A 19,791-nucleotide genomic window follows, 5' to 3' on the forward strand; every position below is an offset into this window, starting at 1 on the left:
CCGGTTGAAATTTGGTACGTGGTGAAATTTGGTACATTGCGCTAGTATATGGCTGGGAGCTACCGTGGTGCAATGGTTAGCATGCCCGCCTTGCATACACAAGGTCGTGGGTTCGATTCCTGCTTCGACCGAACACCAAAAAAGTTATTCAGTGGTGGATTATCCCACCTCAGTAACATTTCTGAGGGTTTCAAAGCTTCTCCAAGTGGTTTCACTGTAATGTGGAACGCCGTTCGGACTCGGCTATAAAAAGGAGATCCCTTGTCATTGAGCTTTACATGGAATCGGGCAGCACTCAGTGATAAGAGAGAAGTTCACCAATGTGGTATCACAATGGACTGAATAGTCTAAGTGAGCCTGATACATCGGGCTGCCACCTAACCTAACCTAACCTAGTATATGCCGCTAACAACCATGCCAAAATTTGTCCATATCGGTCTATAGTTATATATACCGATCCCCAAAAATAATCTACCAAAATTTTATTTCTATAGAAAATTTTGTCAAATTTTTATTACTATAGAACATTTTGTCAAAATTGTATTACTATACAAAATTTTGTCAACATTTTATTACTATAGAAAATTTTGTCAAGATTTTATTTCTATAGAAAATTTTGTCAAGATTTTATTCCTAAAGGAAATTTTGCAAACTGAATTACTTACGTATTTAATCGGCCTTTTTTGTTTAATATATACCCCGTATGGACTAACTTACAATTGAGAACACGGTGTTAAGAAGTTTTAAGATACCTTGCCATCGGCAAGTGTTACCGCATCCGATTATGGATGACAGTCTTTAGTACAAGTTTCTATGCAATCCATGGTGGAGTGTACATAAGGTTCGGCCTGGCCGTTTTAATTCAGACCCAAAACACTGAATTCTGATCACACCTTAAGAAGTGATGCAAATTCAGTGCAACGGCTTTTGAAAGGGTTAACATCCATCCATGCCCATGTTAAATTCATCGCTTCTGCGCCTATTATGCACCACTTCCGGATTCAAAAAGAACACTTTGATTACTTTTTGGCTACGCTATTTTTTGCTGGGTAGTTGAGTAGTCGACTTTTACTACCCCATTGTCATAATAAACCATTTGTGAACTAATCTTAAAAATCTATCTCTATCTATCTAAATTCATGTCTCAAGTGTTCAGTGTGTTGGGTAAGCAAAGCAAGCTTTTGCGAAACATACACGGATGAAAAAGACTGTTTTTCATATGTTTGGCTATAAACATTATATGTTTGGAACACAAATTTTTAAACACAATATTTTTGAGTGCAAGCATATAATGTTCATAAACTAGCATAACATGTTTGGGACATATATGTTAATATGTTAGAACATATTATGTTTGGGACATAAAATGTTTGTAAATATAATATGCTTGGATGCAAACATATATTAATTTAGAAATAGCCTATAAACATATATGTGTTTAGTAGCTTTGAGCGCTATTTAACAGAGAGCGATATTGAATTAAGTTGGTGGTTGTTGCTTGTTATTACAAAATTAACATTTTATTTTTCCTTGGGCAATTGATCAGCTACTTCTTTGATCCTTACAAACTGTGTGGTCCGCTGTTCGAATCCCCGTCCGGCAAAAGGTAAAATTAAAATAAAAAAAAATCATACAATTGAATAATTTCTTCTACAATGTTTGTATTACAGAAAAAGGTGCTAAGAACTAAAAAATCTCGTGGAAGTGAGAAAGATGTGGGGGAATATACAATTGGGCAGAAACAAAATTTTGAGCATTCAGGTCGAAAACATATGTTGTGAGCACCTATATTACCTGTTTATTTTCATAATTCATTATGATTGTAAATATATAAATAAATAAATAAAATTTTGAGCACAATATTGTTTGGGAGAATTTTTTTAAGCATATAATATTTTTGGGTGCAAAATGCTTCCAAACATATTATATGTTCACATAATAACATATTGTGTTTTGGAAGACAACATTATTGAATTTGGATGCAAAAATACAAAATGTTTGGAACTTAGACTACCCAAACATATATTGTTTAGACCAATATGCTTTCAAACATATTATATATTGGAAGAGATCAAACATATAAATGTTTGGGCAATACCCAAAAATGTGTATGCTTGAAGCAAAATATGTTTGGGAGTATATGTTACAGAAGCGATGTTTTGTGAGCGTGTAGAAATCCCTAGTTACAGATAATGTGTAAACAAATAAAATAGAACTAGTTCCAACTAGTTCACACTAATTACCAGTAATGCAACGATGGGCCACTTTATAAAAAATATCGAAAGATTATTATGTATTCTAACGCTATTCCGCAAAGTTTGACCTCAAATATGTTCCAAAATCCACAATTTTTCTAAAATGGACTATTTCTCTATTCGTTCACTATTTTTTCACTATTTGAAACAAAAAAAAAAAAAAAACAAGCCAGTAAAGTAGAAAGTCGGGCGGGACCCACTATATCACACCTAAACCACCCCTACTGAATTAGTAAACATTGTTTGTGGGATGGGGTATCAATGGTATAGGTTTGGGAGATAAACCGCATTTCAATATTTAAGAACATTAAGGGGTACATGTTAATGGGGATTAATCACAATCTGAACAGAAATGTCCAGTATTAGGAGCTATAGTTGTTTCTGCACCTACAGAGTGAGTATGCCACTAATATTGAGTTAAAAGAGGAAATCTTTAATCTTTAATAGATAAGAGTATTACGGCCAAATTTGGCGAAATCGAGCGATACATATATATGGGAGCTATATGTAAATCTGAACCAATTTGTATAATATTTTGCAGGATTGTTTGATACCACAGAAGGTTACCTTGTGCCAAATTTGAGTAAGATCAGTTAAGAAATGAGGCCTCTAAGTCAAGAATAAGGTTATTAGGGGGTATTTTTCAAAATCGGGCTATACATATAGTAAACCAAGTTTGAATAAGATCGTTTGATAAATAAGGGTTTTATGGCTAAATTTGGGAAAATCTGGCGATACACACATATGGGAGCTATATCTAAATCTGAACCGATTTAGATGAAATTTTGCAGACTTGAAGAGTAATGAAGAAGATTACTTTTTGCCAAATTTGATGACGACCCGCTTGTAAAAAAGCGCAACGTGACCCCATTTATCGAAATTGGGCGATACATATATATGGGAGCTATATCTAAATTTGTACCAATTTCTTCCTAATTCAAAAAAACATTTGTCCTTGTGCCCAATTAACACCCTGTATCAAATTTCATCGAAATCGGTTAATAATTGCGACCGGAATACTGTGAACAACAAATACATTGACAGACGGACGGACAACAAGCGCTAGATCGACTCAGGAGGTGATTTTGAGTCGATCGGTAAATATTGTATAGGGTCTAAAAACAATATTTCTGGTAGGCACATTTTTTGACAGATCAAAATTTTTTATACCCTGATCACTATGTGGTTTAGGGTATAATAAAATTACCCATAAAAAATATGAAAAAAGCAGTGTAGTTAAAATAAAGAACATCTTTGGGTGGATATTTTTGGAAGTTATTTTAAAGTCGTGCCTTTATGTTAGAAGAACTACCTGGGTTTTTCCTGGGTTAATGAAGGTCATACAAATAATTTCACTTTAAATTAGGGTTACAAAAGTAGAAATCGACATTTTGAAATCTTCAAATTCGACTAATAGATTTTTAATGTTGATCGAAATTGACTTAGCGAAGAAGTCTAAAAGTTGACATTGGAATTAAAGGGCAATATTTTGGAGATATTTCAACATTTTCTAAAATTCGGAAGGTCCACTCCAAAAAGGGGGCTAGATTAAAGTTGTATACAAATATCGTGCACAATTTTACTTTAAAAACAAGTAAGGAAAGTCTAAAGTCGGGCGGGGCCGACTATATTATACCTTTCACCACCATGTAGACCAACATTTTTGTTACCATTTCAACTACTTCAAATTTTCTGGGAGCTATATAAAGGTTTGTATTTCCAGATACAAATACTTATAATGGAGACAATTTTTTGTACTTCTACAAAATCTCTAGAATTAAAATTGAAATCGGCTAACGCTCTGGAATGAAACACAATGTTAATAAAAGAAAAAAATATGGGAAATATGAAGCGAGAGAAATTTTGATGCAATTGTACTAAAGAGCATTTGCGATTTATCAGGCGATATTTATGTATTCGAGACATAGGACAATTTGAGTAACATTTACAATTTTTGCTACTCAGCAGTGGCGATTTTACAAGGATATTGGTTAGATCTTGCCAAGATATGTGGTCAAGTGTGGGTTGTGATATATTACTTGGTCTAGTCGGACGACTTGGAGTCTTATTTAAAACTCAACCGTTATGTGGAAATTTTGGCATTGCGTGTGTACGATATGGCTAAGATATGGGGAAATCATCAGAGAATTTTGTGTAAAGTGTGAGAATTTTGGCCATATTTGTATTCTCTGAGGAAACTATCCAGTCAATTGGAGGAAAATCCCATTGAAACTGGGTCTAAAATATGAAACAGTCTACCATATTTCCCCAACTCTGGTGTACGTATATATGGGAGCTATATACAATCTGAACCAATTTTGATATGCATAGTTAGAATAATAATTCTGCTATCTATGCGAAATTTCTCGTAAATGTGAGTATAACTTTGGCCCCCTGGAGATATATATGGCAGCCATATCTAAATCTGAACCGATTTTAACCAAATTTGCCACAATTACCTATACTACTAAACGTACTCCGTGTGCGAAATTTGAAACAAATCACGGCAAAACCCTGGATTTTAAGGCCATATAAGTTCAAATCGGACGAAATATATATATGGGAGCTATATCTAAATCTGAATCGATTTTGACCATATTTGGCATATACAATAGTATCGTTAAAAGTACCGCTTGTGCAAAATTTGAAGTAAGTCAGGGCAAAACTCTGGCTTTTGAGACCATATAAGTCCAAATCGGGCGAAAGATATATATGTGAGCTATATCTAAATCTGAACCGATTTTAACAAAGTTTGACACACTTAACGATACTATTAAATGTACCCCTTGTGCAAAATTTGAAGCAAATCACGGCAAAACTCTGGCTTTTGTGGCCATATAAGTTCAAATCGGACGAAAGATATATATGGTAGCTATATCTAAATTTGAACCGATTTCAATCAAATTTACCAAGCATTGGTAGAATGTCAATACTACCCTCTGTGCGAAATTTCACGAAGATCGGTAGTAAACTTTGGCCTCTGTGGTCATATGGGTCTAAATCGAACGAAAGATATATATGGGTGCTATATCTAAATCTGAACCGATTTGGCTGATATTTTGCAAGATTTTCGAGATTCATAAAATATTTGGATGTACGGTATTTCAAGAAAATCGGTTGATAAACATGCTAACTATGACCACATCGGGGATAAATATATATGGCAGCTATATCTAAATCAGAACCGATTTTTTCCAAAACCAATAGCGATTGTCTCTGTCCCAAGAAACGGCCCTATGCCAAATTTGAGAACGATCGGACTTAAATTGCGAGTTGTACTTTGTGCACAAAATTACATATACAGACAGACAGACGGACAGACAGACAGACAGACAGACGGACATCGTTAAATCGACTCAGAATTTAATTCTAAGCCGATCGGTATACTAACAGATGGGTCTATGACCACAATTTCTTGACGTTACATACAAATGCACAAACTTATTATACCCTGTACCACAGTAGTGGTGAAGCGTATAACAAGTATAAACGGCCGAATCTTATGTACCCTCCACCATGGATTGCGTAGAAACTTCTACGAAAGACTGTCATCCACAATCGAATTACTTGGGTTGTGGTATCTTAAATCGCTTTCTAAATTGTGAGTTAGTCCATACGTGGTATATATTAGACAAAAAAAAGTATGTGTAGGTAAGTCTACAAATAATTACGAATCGATATGGACTTTTGCACGGTACGTAGGGAGCCAGAATTGAAATATGGGGGTCGCTTATATGGGGGCTACATACAATTATTGATATGGACTAATTTTTGTGTGATTGGGGATCGATTTATCTGAGGGCTATATATAACTATAGACCGATATGGCCCTAGTTAGGCATGGTTGTTAACGACCATATACTAGCACAATGTACCAAACTGACACGGATAAAATTTGCTCCTCCAAGAGGCTCCAAAACCAAATCTCGGGATCGGTTTATATGGTGGCTATATATGATTATGGACTGATATGGACCACTTTTGGCATGGTTGTTAAATATCATATACTACCACCACGTACAAAATTTCAACCAGATCGGATGAATTTTGCTTCTCCAAAAGGCACCGGAGGTCAAATCTGGGGATCGGTTGATATGGGTGCTATATATAATTATGGACTGATATGAACTAATTCCTGCACGGTTGTTAGATACCATATACTAACATCACGTACCAAATTTCAACCGAATCAGATGAATTTTGCTCTTCGAAGGGCCTCCGGAGGTCAAATCTGGGGATCGGTTTATATGGGGGCTATATATAATTAAGGAGCGATTTCGACCAATGTTTGCATGGCCATTAGAGATCGTATACTTACACCATGTACCAAATTTCAGCCGGATCGGATAAAATTTGCTTCTCTTAGAGGCTCCGCAAGCCAAATCGGGGGATCGGTTTATATGGGGGCTATATATAATTATGGACCGATGTGGACCAATTTTTGCATAGTTGTTAGAGACCATATACTAACACCATGTACCAAATTTCAGCCGGATCGGATGAAATTTTCTTCTCTTAGAGGCTCCGCAAGCCAAATCTAGGGAACCGATTTTATTACTCACGCACGCTCACGCACGACTTCTCTTAGAGGCTCCGAAAGCCAAATTTGGGGGTCCGTTTATATGGGGGCTATACGTAAAAGTGGTCCGATATGGCCCATTTGCAATACCATCCGACCTACATCAATAACAACTATTTGTGCCAAGTTTCTAGTCGATAGCTTGAAACTTGGCAGTTAGCGTGATTTCAACAAACGGACGGACATGCTCATATCGACTCAGAATTTCACCACGACCCAGAATATATATACTTTATGGGGTCTTAGAGCAATATTTCGATGTGTTACAGACGGATCTGGTGAAGGCTATAAAAATGTTCGTGAAATTGTTTTCTGTTTGGGAGCTATATCTAACTCTGAATCGATTGGCATACTTAACGATGCTATCAAAGGTATTTCTTGTGCAAAATCAATATGAAACTCTGGGCTCTGCGATCATATATGTGCATGTTGGTCGAACGATATTTATGGGATCTATATATAAATCTGAACTTATTTGGCAAGTTTTACAGGGCTCACAAAATGTTGAACGAAATTTGAAAAAGATGAATTCATAAACACTCCAATTATGACCGAATCGGTGATAAATATAAATCTGAACCGATTTTTTCCAAAATCAACAGGGATTGTCAATTTGACCATGTACAAATCCGTGAGGTGTTTCCTTTAGTGGACTGTATGTAAAGATTAACTCTCGGAAATGTAAAAATTTTTTGTAACGAAAAGAGAAGAAAGCAAAAGGCAAAGTTTAAGTTTAAGAATTCAAAGTATGGCTTTATTCAGGATGACGGCAGCTTACAAGGGGCAGTGACGAAGCACAAGTGAAGTTTTACAACAAACGAAGTGTCAGTCAGACATTATGGTTAAGAATTTACAACAATTAATTCATTTTGAGTAAAAGCTTAGGGTTATCGCATAAAGTTTGAATTCAAGTATCGAAAACAATAATTCATATTAGGTATTGGCAATTCAATTATTTACGTCAAATTCAAATATTTAATTATTATTCAAAACATTCAAAAGTTAATAATAAACAAAAAAGTTGTGGAACGGAGTTCAACAGACCATTTGAAAAAAGTTGAGGACGATCGAACTTAAAATGCGAACTGTACTTTGCACTCAAAAATACATGAACCGACAGACGGACCTACTTAACCCTGGACAGTCGTCCTTCGTCAAAATGACGACGCGTAATTTCGTTTTCGATCTGAAATGCATTTTATTCGATTGGGAAATGATAAATTTATGTTATATTAATTCAACAATTTTATGAATTTTTGTTTTATACTAATTAAAAACAAATTGAATAAGAAAAAAAATAAATTTATGGTCTCATTTTTGCTCACGATGCATATTATAGCGTCTAGAAATAAGCCGTAGTCCAAATGACGAAGGATGACGTTGGTGTATAAAATATAAGGATGATTTTCCAGTGTTAAATCGACTCTTTTAATACTAAGACGATTGGTATACTGGGTCGCGTTCACGGTTGCCACTCAATCTAAAAATAATCTACCAAAAATTTAAGAAAATTTTACCAAAAAAACTAATAAATAAAAAAACTTAAAAAAAACTTGATTTTTAAAGAAAATTTTGTCAATGTTTTTTCTTTTTCTATAGAAAATTTTATTTCTATAGAAAATTTTGTTAAAATTATTTTCTATAGAAAATTTTGTCAAAATTTTTTAATCTTTAGAAAATTTTATCAAAATTTTTTAATCTTTAGAAAATTATGTCAAAATTTTTTCTATAGAAAATTTTGCCAAACTTTATTTCCATAGAAAATTTTATCAAAATTTTATTTCTATAGGAAATTTCGTCAAAATTTTATTTCCATTGGAAAAATTTTGTCAAAATTTTAGTCTTATAAAGGGTGATTCTTTTGAGGTTAGGATTTTCATGCATTAGTATTTGACAGATCACGTGGGATTTCAGACATGGTGTCAAAGAGAAAGATGCTCTGTATGCTTTGACATTTCATCATGAATAGACGAACGATCTGCCACAACGTCGAATTTTCAGTGAATGGGCCCTAGAAAAGTTGGCAGAAAATCCGCTTTTTTATCGACAAATTTTGTTCAGCGATGAGGCTCATTTCTGGTTGAATGGCTACGTAAATAAGCAAAATTGCCGCATTTGGAGTGAAGAGCAACCAGAAGCCGTTCAAGAACTGCCCATGCATCCCGAAAAATGCACTGTTTGGTGTGGTTTGTACGCTGGTGGAATCATTGGACCGTATTTTTTCAAAGATGCTGTTGGACGCAACGTTACGGTGAATGGCGATCGCTATCGTTCGATGCTAACAAACTTTTTGTTGCCAAAAATGAAAGAACTGAACTTGGTTGGCATGTGGTTTCAACAAGATGGCGCTACATGCCACACAGCTCGCGATTCTATGGCCATTTTGAGGGAAAACTTCGGAGAACAATTCATCTCAAGAAATGGACCGGTAAGTTGGCCACCAAGATCATGCGATTTGACGCCTTTAGACTATTTTTTGTGGGGCTACGTCAAGTCTAAAGTCTACAGAAATAAGCCAGCAACTATTCCAGCTTTGGAAGACAACATTTCCGAAGAAATTCGGGCTATTCCGGCCGAAATGCTCGAAAAAGTTGCCCAAAATTGGACTTTCCGAATGGACCACCTAAGACGCAGCCGCGGTCAACATTTAAATGAAATTATCTTCAAAAAGTAAATGTCATGGACCAATCTAACGTTTCAAATAAAGAACCGATGAGATTTTGCAAATTTTATGCGTTTTTTTTTTTTTTTAAAGTTATCAAGCTCTTAACAAATCACCCTTTAGAACATTTTTGTCAATGATTTCTAGAGAACATTTTATCAAAACTTTATTCCTAGAGAAAATGTTGTCAATATTTTATTTCAATAGAAAATTTATCAAAATTTTGTCAAAGAAATTTTGTTAAAATTTTATTTAAGAAATTTTGTCAAAATTTTATTTAAGAAATTTTGTTAAAATTTTATCTAAGAAATTTTGTCAAAATTTTATTTCTATACAAAATTTGTGAAGTAATGGTTAAATTGTAAGTAATGGTCACATTCAAGAACCACACCTAAACGCCAAGTTTTTGTCCGAATTTTATTTGACATTTCTTTATTTCAGACTTTTCAATTTGAACCATGGACGTCGTGAATGGGCAGAATAGTTCCAAGAAATGGCAACAGTGGATGATCAATTTTCGAAGAAAATCATCTTCGGTGATGAGGCACATTTCACCTCAGTGGATTCGTCAATAAACAGAATTTCCGCATTTGGGCGAATGAGAATCCAAGAGTGATTGTCGAAAAACTAATGCACCCACAAAGAGTGACTGTTTGGCGGCATCATCGGGCCGTATTTTTTCCAAAATGAGGCCAGTCAGGCAGTTACTGTGAATGATGATCGCTATCGTGAGATGATAACGAAATTTTTATGGCCCGAATTGGAAGATATGGATGTGGACGATATGTGGTTTCAGCAGGACGGTGCCACTTGCCACACAGCTAACGAAACAATGGATCTTTTGCGCAACAAATTCAATAGCCGTGTTATCTCATGTGATGGCGATGTCAATTGGCCGCCAAGATCATGTGATTTGACACCGTTGGACTTTTTTCTTTGGGGTTATTTGAAAGAAAAGGTGTACGTCGATAAGCCAGCAACAATTCAAGAGCTAAAGAATGAGATAATTGGCACATTAACGGCATAGAACCTCCATTATGTCTCAGCGTCATCGAAAATTTGGACCATCGGATGAAGGTGTGCCACCGAGGTCGCGGCGCCCATTTGGCCGATATTTTGTTCCATACATAATTGAGCAATACCAATATATCATAATAAAATAAAATTACAATAATTTCCTAAATAGTTTGTGTTTTATTCAATCAACATCAACATCGGCCCTTGAAATTTTAACCACCCTTTACCTCTTAGATGGAGAGGAATATTTTGCAAAATCTACCAGAACATCAAGAATCCTACCAATCTACCAAGCAGTAAAAAATCTACCATTTTCGATAGAATTTTACCAACTGTGGCAACCGTGGTCGCCCAAACTTGTTATACCCTGTACCACAGTTGTGTTGAAGGGTATAAATATAGCGCTTTATTTTAATGCATTACATATCAGCCACCCAGGTAGGTTAAAGTTCTTGAAATATATAAATTATAGTTTTCATTATAGTACTTTCCTAAAAAAGTTCCTACACCGAAAAAATTAAACTAAAGCTAATTTTAACAGATTTTCATTGCAAAAAATTTTAGTTTTATTATTTTTTGCGAAATTTTCCTCAGCCCAATGAAATTTTCCTTTTTTGAAGTATGTCTCCAATATTTTATGAACTATGATTTGGAATGAATTGCACTTAAAAAAGTACACCAGGACATTAAATTTTCCTGGTTTTAACAATGTTTTCTGGAAATATCAAAATGTGAAGTACAATTTAGTTTAATTTTCATTTTTCCTATAAAACAATCTACTATTTATACCCTTCACCACTACTGTGGTACAGGGTATAATAAGTTTGTTCATTTGTATGTAACGCCAAGAAGTAGTGGAAATAGAATAGAAATAGTCATAGACCCATCTTTTAGTATACCGATCGGCTTAGAATTAAATTCTGAGTCGATTTAGCGATGTCCGTCTGTCTGTCTGTCCGTCCGTCTGTCTGTATATGTAATTTTGTTCATAAAGTACAGCTCGCAATTTAAGTCCGATCGTCCTCAAATTTGGCATAGGCCCGTTTCTTGGGACAGAGACAATCGCTATTGGTTTTGGAAAAAATCGGTTCAGATTTAGGTATAGCTGCCATATATATTTATCCCCGATGTGGTCATAGTTAGCGTGTTTATCAACCGATTTTCTTGAAATACCGCACATCCAAATATTTTATGAATCTCAAAAATCTTGCAAAATATCAGCCAAATCGGTTCAGATTTAGATATAGCTCCCATATATATCTTTCGTCCGATTTAGACTCATGTGACCACAGAGGCCAAAGTTTACTAGCGATCTTCGTGAAATTTTGCACAGAGGGTAGAATTGACATTCTACCAATGCTTGGTAAATTTGATAGAAATCGGTTCAAATTTAGATATAGCTCCCATATATATCTTTCGTCCGATGTGAACTTATATGGCCACAAAAGCCAGAGTTTTACCGTGACTTGCTTCAAATTTTGCACAAGGGGTACGTTTAATAGTATCGTTAAGTGTGTCAAATTTTGTTAAAATCTGTTCAGATTTAGATATAGCTCACATATATATCTTTCGCCCGATTTGGACTTATATGGTCTCAAAAGCCAGAGGTTAGCCCTGACTTACTTCAAATTTTGCATAAGTAGTACTTTTAACGATACTATTGTATGTGCCAAATATGGTCAAAATCGATTCAGATTTAGATATAGCTCCCATATATATCTTTCGTCCGATTTGAACTTATATGGCCTCAAAATCCAGGGGTTTGTCGTGATTTGCTTCAAATTTCGCACAAGGAATACGTTTAGTAGTATCGGTAATTGTGCCAAATTCGGTTGAAATCTGTTCAGATTTAGATATGGCTCCCATATATATCTTCCGTCCGATGTGCACTCATATGACCAGGCGGCCAAAGTTATACTCCCATTTAACATACGTAAAATTTCGCATAGATAGCAGAATTATTATTCTACCTATACATGTCAAATTTAGTCAAAATCGGTTCAGATTATATATAGCTCCTATATATACGTACACCAAAGTTGGGGAAATATGGTAGACTATTACACATTTTAGACCCATTTTCAATGGAAGTTTCCTCCAATTAACTGGATAGCGTTAGCCGATTTAAATTTTAATTCTAGAGGATTTGTAGAAGTAAAAAAATTGTCTCCTTTATAGAGCTTCCAGCAAATGTGAAGGAGTTGAGATGGTAACCGATTTGGCTGATATTTTGCAAGTTTTTCGAGACTCATAAAATATTCGGATGTACTCAATTTGAAGAACATCGGTTGATAAACACGCCAATTATGACCAGATCGGGGATAAATATATATGGCGGCTATATCTAAATCTGAACCGATTTTTTCCAAAATCAATAGCGATTGTCTTTGTCCCAAAAACCGACCATATGCCAAATTTGAAGACGATCGGATTTAAACTGCGACCTGTACTTTGCGCACAAAAATACATGAACAGACAGACAGACGGACGGACAGACAGACAGACGGACATCGCTAAATCGACTCAGAATTTAATTCTAAGACGATCGGTATGCTAAACGATGGGTCTCATACTTTTCCTTCTTGGCGTTACATACAAATGCACAAACTTATTATACCCTATACCACAGTAGTGGTGAAGGGTATAGCAAGTATATACAGCATTAAGTTCGGCCGGGCCGAATCTTAAATACCCACCACCATGAACCAAATATTAGGGTTTCCTTTGAAATTTCAGGAGGACTTGAGGTCACTTCCCGAAGATAAATTTAAAGATTTCACCTATGAGGACTATATCAGATTTTGGATTTATAAGAACCATTTTTGTTTGCGTTTTAGAGGAATCATTAACATATCTTGTAAGTGTGCAAGAAAGTTATAAAATAACGTCTTGATTTGAAATCTTAAATCTGTAGAAGTAAAACCTGGAAATTTTACATTGAGTTTTAAGCAATTTTCATGATCAGTGCGCCTTCTACACCCTCATGAAGTGAAGTCGGTCTATATCGAGGCATTACCAAATGGACCGATAAAAACTTAATCCGATACACGTTTTTGTGGGCCTAAAATACCAGAATATTTACAAGTTCAGGCAAATCAGATAAAAACAACGGTTTCTAGAAACCCAAGGAGTTAAATCGGGAAATCGTTCTTATGGGGGCTATACCAAAATATGGACCGATACTCACCATTTTCGGCACACCTCTTTATGGTCCTAAAATACCTCTAGATTTCAAATTTCAGACCAATTGGATAAAAACTACGGTTTCTATAAGCCCAAGACCCCAAATAGGGAGGTCGTTTTATATGGGGACCATACCAAAACATGGACCGATACTCACAATTTTTGGCACACGTATTTGTGGTCCTACAATACCTCTAGATTTCCAATTTTACGTAAATTGAATAAAAACTGCGGTTTCTATAAGCCCAAGAAGTAAAATCGGGAGATCGGTCTATATGGGGGCTACACCAAAACATGGACCGATACTCACAATTTTTGGCACAAGTATTTTTGGTCCTACAATATCTCTAGATTTCCAATTTCAGGTAAATTGAATAAAAACTGCGGTTTCTATGAGCCCGAGAAGTAAAATCGGGAGATCGGTCTATATGGGGTCTATACCAAAACATGGACCGATACTCACCATTTTGGCACACCTCGTTATGGTCATAAAATACCTCTAGATTTCAAATTTCAGGCAAATTGGATAAAAACTACGATTTCTATAAGCCCAAGACCCCAAATCGGGAGGTTGGTTTATATCGGAACTATATCAAAACCTGGACCGATATAGCCCATCTTCGAACTTGACCTGCCTGCAGGAAAAGACGAGTTTGTGCGAAATTTCAGCATGATTGCTTCATTATTGAAGACTGTAGCGTGATTACAACAGACAGACGGACATCGTTATACCGTCTTAGAATTTCGGAAATCGATATTTCGATGTGTTACAAACGGAATGACAAACTTATTATACACCCGTCACCATTCTATGGGGGGGGGGGGGTATAAAAACTTACTAAAACAACTAGTGAGTTAAATTCGTGAATACTACCTACATTCATTTAAATGCCGGGAAAATCTTCAGAATCAACCTTAGATTACATTTTTTTGAAATTTTTTAAGTAAATGCTCAATTCTGTTGATGTTTATAGCTAATTATGCCATAATTAATTCCATTTTATTTAGCCATTATCGGTGAACTGCATTACATTTTGAGAATAATCATCACAAATTACTGAGATGTATTTATTATTGTCATAAGTTAGTCATTATAATTCATCGCAATGTAATGCAACGTGTAATGAGAGTTTTACTGCTAGTAATGCAAATTGTAATGAGTTGTGGTTACCTAGTTTTTGCTGGGGCGCCATGATTAATGTTTAATGTCAATGTATTTTTGCTTTATTTTACAAAATGTCGTAAATGGTACACTGAAAAAAAATTTGCCAGACTCCAAAGATTTTGCCTTTCCATCGAAATTGAACTTTTAACCAAGAAGTCGATAAATCGTCATTGAATTAAAAGGGGAATATTATGGAAGAAACTCAAAGGAAACAAAACACAATTTTCGCATGACGTATTTTATTTTTATCATAAAATGTTTTAGTTTTTTCCAATGTATATTCCTAGCTTCCAATCTTTCTAACTGCGTGTGTCAAGTCACACTGTGCTGGAACGTAAATTAACTTCGACATAGACCGAACCCAGTGTCGTGTATATTTCATTGTCCTGTGACTTTTTCTAAACAGGATAAACACTAAATTGATGTGAAACAATTTTAGTTTTATTACTTTTCCAAGTAGTCCCATACGAGATGCTTACTACAATTATAAGGGCATTTATTTCAATTACTTAATTCCACTATTCATGTGCTCCATTCAAATTGTGTACACACGAACATTGGAGGAGATCGCTCTTTTACAAGAAACGTTTTCCCATTGTATGAGAAGGATTTTGCATGGGATTTACTATACATCAGTATACACATATATACATACACTTAAAAAATTGAACCCTATATTTCACTAAAGCCGATTTAATTGTATATTAGTTCATGGAAAAAAGTTTCCATGACTTTAATAATTATACCCTAAACCATATAGTGGTCAGGAAATATTGATTTTAGGCCCCATAAAATATATACCGATCGACTCAGAATCACCTCCTGAATCGATCTAGCGCTTGGTGTCCGTCCATTTGGTAATTTGCTATTGAAATAAAATTTTGACAATATTTTCTATAGAAATAAAATGTTGAAAAAAATTTCTATAGAAATAAAATGTTGACAAAATTTTCTATACAAATAAAATTTTGACAATATTTTTTACACAGAAAAAAATATCACCAAAATATTTCCAATTAAAAAGTTAATTGAAGTTGAAAATTTTTTCAATTAATAAATTAATTGATACAATTAACTTTTTAATCATGATAGAAACATTAAGTTAATTAAGTCAATGATTGAAAATTTTTAAATTTTTAATTAAAAAATTAATTGATACAATTAACTTTTTAATCAAATTTGGAAGACTAATTCCGTTTCACTACCGAAATAAACCTAATGTTAAAAACTTTAATTTTTCTTCTGTTTTTACTTGAACTAACAGCATGTAGAACAAAAATTGCCATTTTGAAAACCTACTTCAAATACTTCAAGAGCTATATGAGCTTGTTTTGAAAATTTGATTCTTGAATTGTGACCAAGTGGCCTTACGAAAATAAGCGCTATTTGGCCTATAATGTCCTTCAAAGTGTGAGCAAAAATACAAAAAAGAACCCGAAAAAGTGTCAGCTATAGTTTTGGTATGAATGTCCATTTACTAGAAACATACAGTAGAAAAATTGTCTCAAATTTACGTATTTTTCGTTTATTTCTAAAGAAGTTTACAAAAATGTATTTTGGACCTCACCAATATGGAAAATATTTATAGGTTATTTAGATTACTTTAAAATAACATCGAGAAATAAATCAAAACTAAGTGGAAAAATAGAATTTGGTGTCTTTTTCGAATGTCCTTCAAAGCGGACATCGGTAGTGAAAGGGTTAAAAAAAAGTGCTGATTTTTTTTTTAAATTTTTAATTAAAAATGTATTTCAAACAATCATTTGTTAATCCAAATAAAAACTCTAAGCCAATTCAGAAAGTAATTAAAAATAGTTACCTTTTTTAATTGATAAATTAATTGAGTTTTGCAATCAACATCAATTAAATTTTTAATTGAATCAATTAAAAAATTAATTGAAATTTGCTGAAAAAATCAATTAATTTTTTAATCAAGAATTTTTTCCCAATTAAAACTGTGATTGATACTATCATTTTCGTGATTGAAGACATTTCAATTAAAAAATTAATTGGATCAATTAATTTGGTGATTGAATCAGAAAATTTTTTTTTTGTATGTATAGAAATAAAATTTTGACAAAATTTTCTATAGAAATAAAATTTTGACAAAATTTTCTATAGAAATAAAAGTTTGACAAAATTTTCTGTAGAAATAAAATGTTAACAATATTTTCTATAGAACTAAAATTTTGACAAAATTTTCTATAGAATTAAAATGTTCACAAAAAATTCTATAGAAATAAAAGTTTGCCAAAATTTTCTACAGAAATAAAATGTTGACAATATTTTCTATGGAAATAAAATTTTGACAAAATTTTCTATAGAAATAAAATTTTGACAAAATTTTCTATAGAAATAAAATTTTGACAAAATTTTCTATAGAAATAAATGTTCACAAAATTTTCTATAGAAAAAAAAAATGTTGACAATATTTTCTATAGAAATAAAATGCTGAAAAAATGTTCTATAGAAATAAAATTTTGACAAAATTTTCTATAGAAATAAAATTTTGACAATATTTTCTATAGAAATAAAATGTTGACAAAATTTTCTATAGAAATAAAATGTTCACAAAATTTTCTATATAAATAAAATTTTGGCAAAATTTTCTATAGAAATAAAATGTTGACAACATATTCTATAGAAATAAAATTTTAGCAAAATTTCGTATAGAAATAATATTTTGAAAAAAAATTTTTTGTGTGAATTTTTGTAAAATTTTCTCGAAATTTTGTTAGATTTGTGGCTCGAGTGACAACCGTGATCCAGATTTAAATATATTGACATGGGAATATCCCAACAAATTAATTTAAACAAGTAAGGAAAGTCTAAAGTCGGGCGGGGCCGACTATATTATACCCTGCACCACTTTGTAGATCTAAATTTTCGATACCATATCACATCCGTCAAATGTGTTGGGGGCTATATATAAAGGTTTGTCCCAAATACATACATTTAAATATGACTCGATCTGAACAGAATTTGATAGACTTCTACAAATTCTATAGACTCAAAATTTAAGTCGGCTAATGCACTAGGGAGGTAAAAAAATATGGAAAACATTTAAATCTGAAGCAATTTTAAGGAAACTTCGCAAAAGTTTATTTATGATTTATCGCCCGATATATATGAATTAGAAGTTTAGGAAAATTAGAGTCATTTTTACAACTTTTCGACTAAGCAGTGGCGATTTGACAAGGTATTTACCAACATTTTGGTATTTTGTCCATTTTTGTCGAAATCAGAAAAACATATATATGGGAGGTATATCTAAATCTGAACCGATTTCAATCAAATTTGGCACACATGACTATATTACTAATTGTACTCCTAGTGCAAAATGTCAACCAAATTGGGCCAAAACTCTGGCCTCTGTTGCCATATGAGTCTAAATCGGATGAAAGATATATATGGGAGCTATATCTAAATCTGAACCGATTTGGCTGATATTTTGCAAGTTTTTTTGAGACTCATAAAATATTCGTGTGTACGGAATTTGAAGAACATCGGTTGATAAACACGCCAATTATGACCAGATCGGTTCCATATCGGGCGATAGATATATATGGGAGATATATCTATATCCGAACCGATTTCAATAAAATTTGTGTTATGTTTGTACAAAATTTCAAGCAAATCGGTATAAAACTTTGGCTGCTGGGTCCATATTAGTGCATGTCGGGCGAAAGATATATATGGGAGCTATATCTAAATCAGAACCGATTTCTTCCAAAATCAATAGGGTTCTATCCTGACCCAAATTTGGAACATGTGCCAAATTTGAAGGCGATTGGACTTAAATTGCGACCTAGACTTTGATCACAAAAATGTGTTCACAGACAGACGGACGGACGGACGGACATGGTTATATCGACTCAGGGATCCACCTTGAGCATTATTGCCAAAGACACCATGTGTCTATCTCGTCTCCTTCTGGGTGTTACAAACATATGAACTAACTTATAATACCCTGTTCCACAGTGTGGCGCAGGGTATAAAAAATTGCACCTTTTGGCCTGGTATCAATACCTGAAAGGAATGCCATAGTTTTTGAATCCAAGTATTTTTTTTTTTGTTGAGTGTATGAAAATGTTGACACAATATTGTTTTTGTTCACTACTAAAGTGATATAGATAAGTATAAAAAGTATGGCAAAGTCTATTTATAGAAACACACACACATACATCTACATTCACATCATGAACTTACCGCTCCAAACATGTGCGGTTGCATTCGAAATTCCACTGAACCACCTGATGAACGTCGAGGCTTACTCATATCGAGTCTTAGAATTCCAGGTTTAGGACGACGATGCATTGCCCCAAAAGGTAATTGGTGATCACTGCCCAATGAACTGGTTGATGGATAACCTAAAGCCAATGGGGTCGTTGTCAAAGGTGCCGAAGGTGAGTTTTGCACCATTGATGGGGCAGTAAATGTGGATAAACGACGTCTTTGTTGTGGCACCATTTGACTTGTAGATGTAGATGTTGGGAATTGCAATTCATTTTGCTGTTGAGGTTGATTACGAATTTGTTCTAAAATGCCTTTGGGATCATCGAAAAAGTTCTGTTGTTTCATGGTGTTGCTTAGATTCAATATGGGTTCTTCAATGAAGACTAGGAGATTTCATTGTTTAAAATGTTTCTAATTCCAAGGTCTTGATTGTGTTTTGGAAGCGGGCTACGAATTTGTGTTTATAGTAAATCCCGTACACGTCCGTTAACTGCCGTATTTCGCATAAGACTACACTTTGAACAATATACAAAAAAATACAGCAATTGTTTGCCATTCAAATGGACATGGATGAAATTGTGGCTATTAAAAACGTAAGCAACTAATACACACACACACACACAGAGACACACAAACATAAAGGACATACTGTAATTTACTAACGTTCATATACCTACACATATTATTACTCTCA

General features: G+C 33.9%; 1 protein-coding gene across 1 annotated transcript in view; it reads right to left on the reverse strand.

The window, feature by feature from the left end:
- Positions 1 to 19,442, reverse strand: part of Tmc (Transmembrane channel-like) — a 237,442-nt gene extending 218,000 nt beyond the window's left edge. Inside the window, exon 1 of the mRNA XM_075307091.1 lies at positions 19,071 to 19,442. Within this exon, the coding sequence (XP_075163206.1) occupies positions 19,071 to 19,442 (372 nt within the window). The remainder of the gene's footprint in view (positions 1 to 19,070) is intronic.
- Positions 19,443 to 19,791: the final 349 nt, after the last annotated feature.

This window comes from Haematobia irritans, chromosome 4, assembly GCF_050003625.1.
Source record: "Haematobia irritans isolate KBUSLIRL chromosome 4, ASM5000362v1, whole genome shotgun sequence".
Taxonomy (NCBI): Eukaryota; Metazoa; Arthropoda; class Insecta; order Diptera; family Muscidae; genus Haematobia; species Haematobia irritans.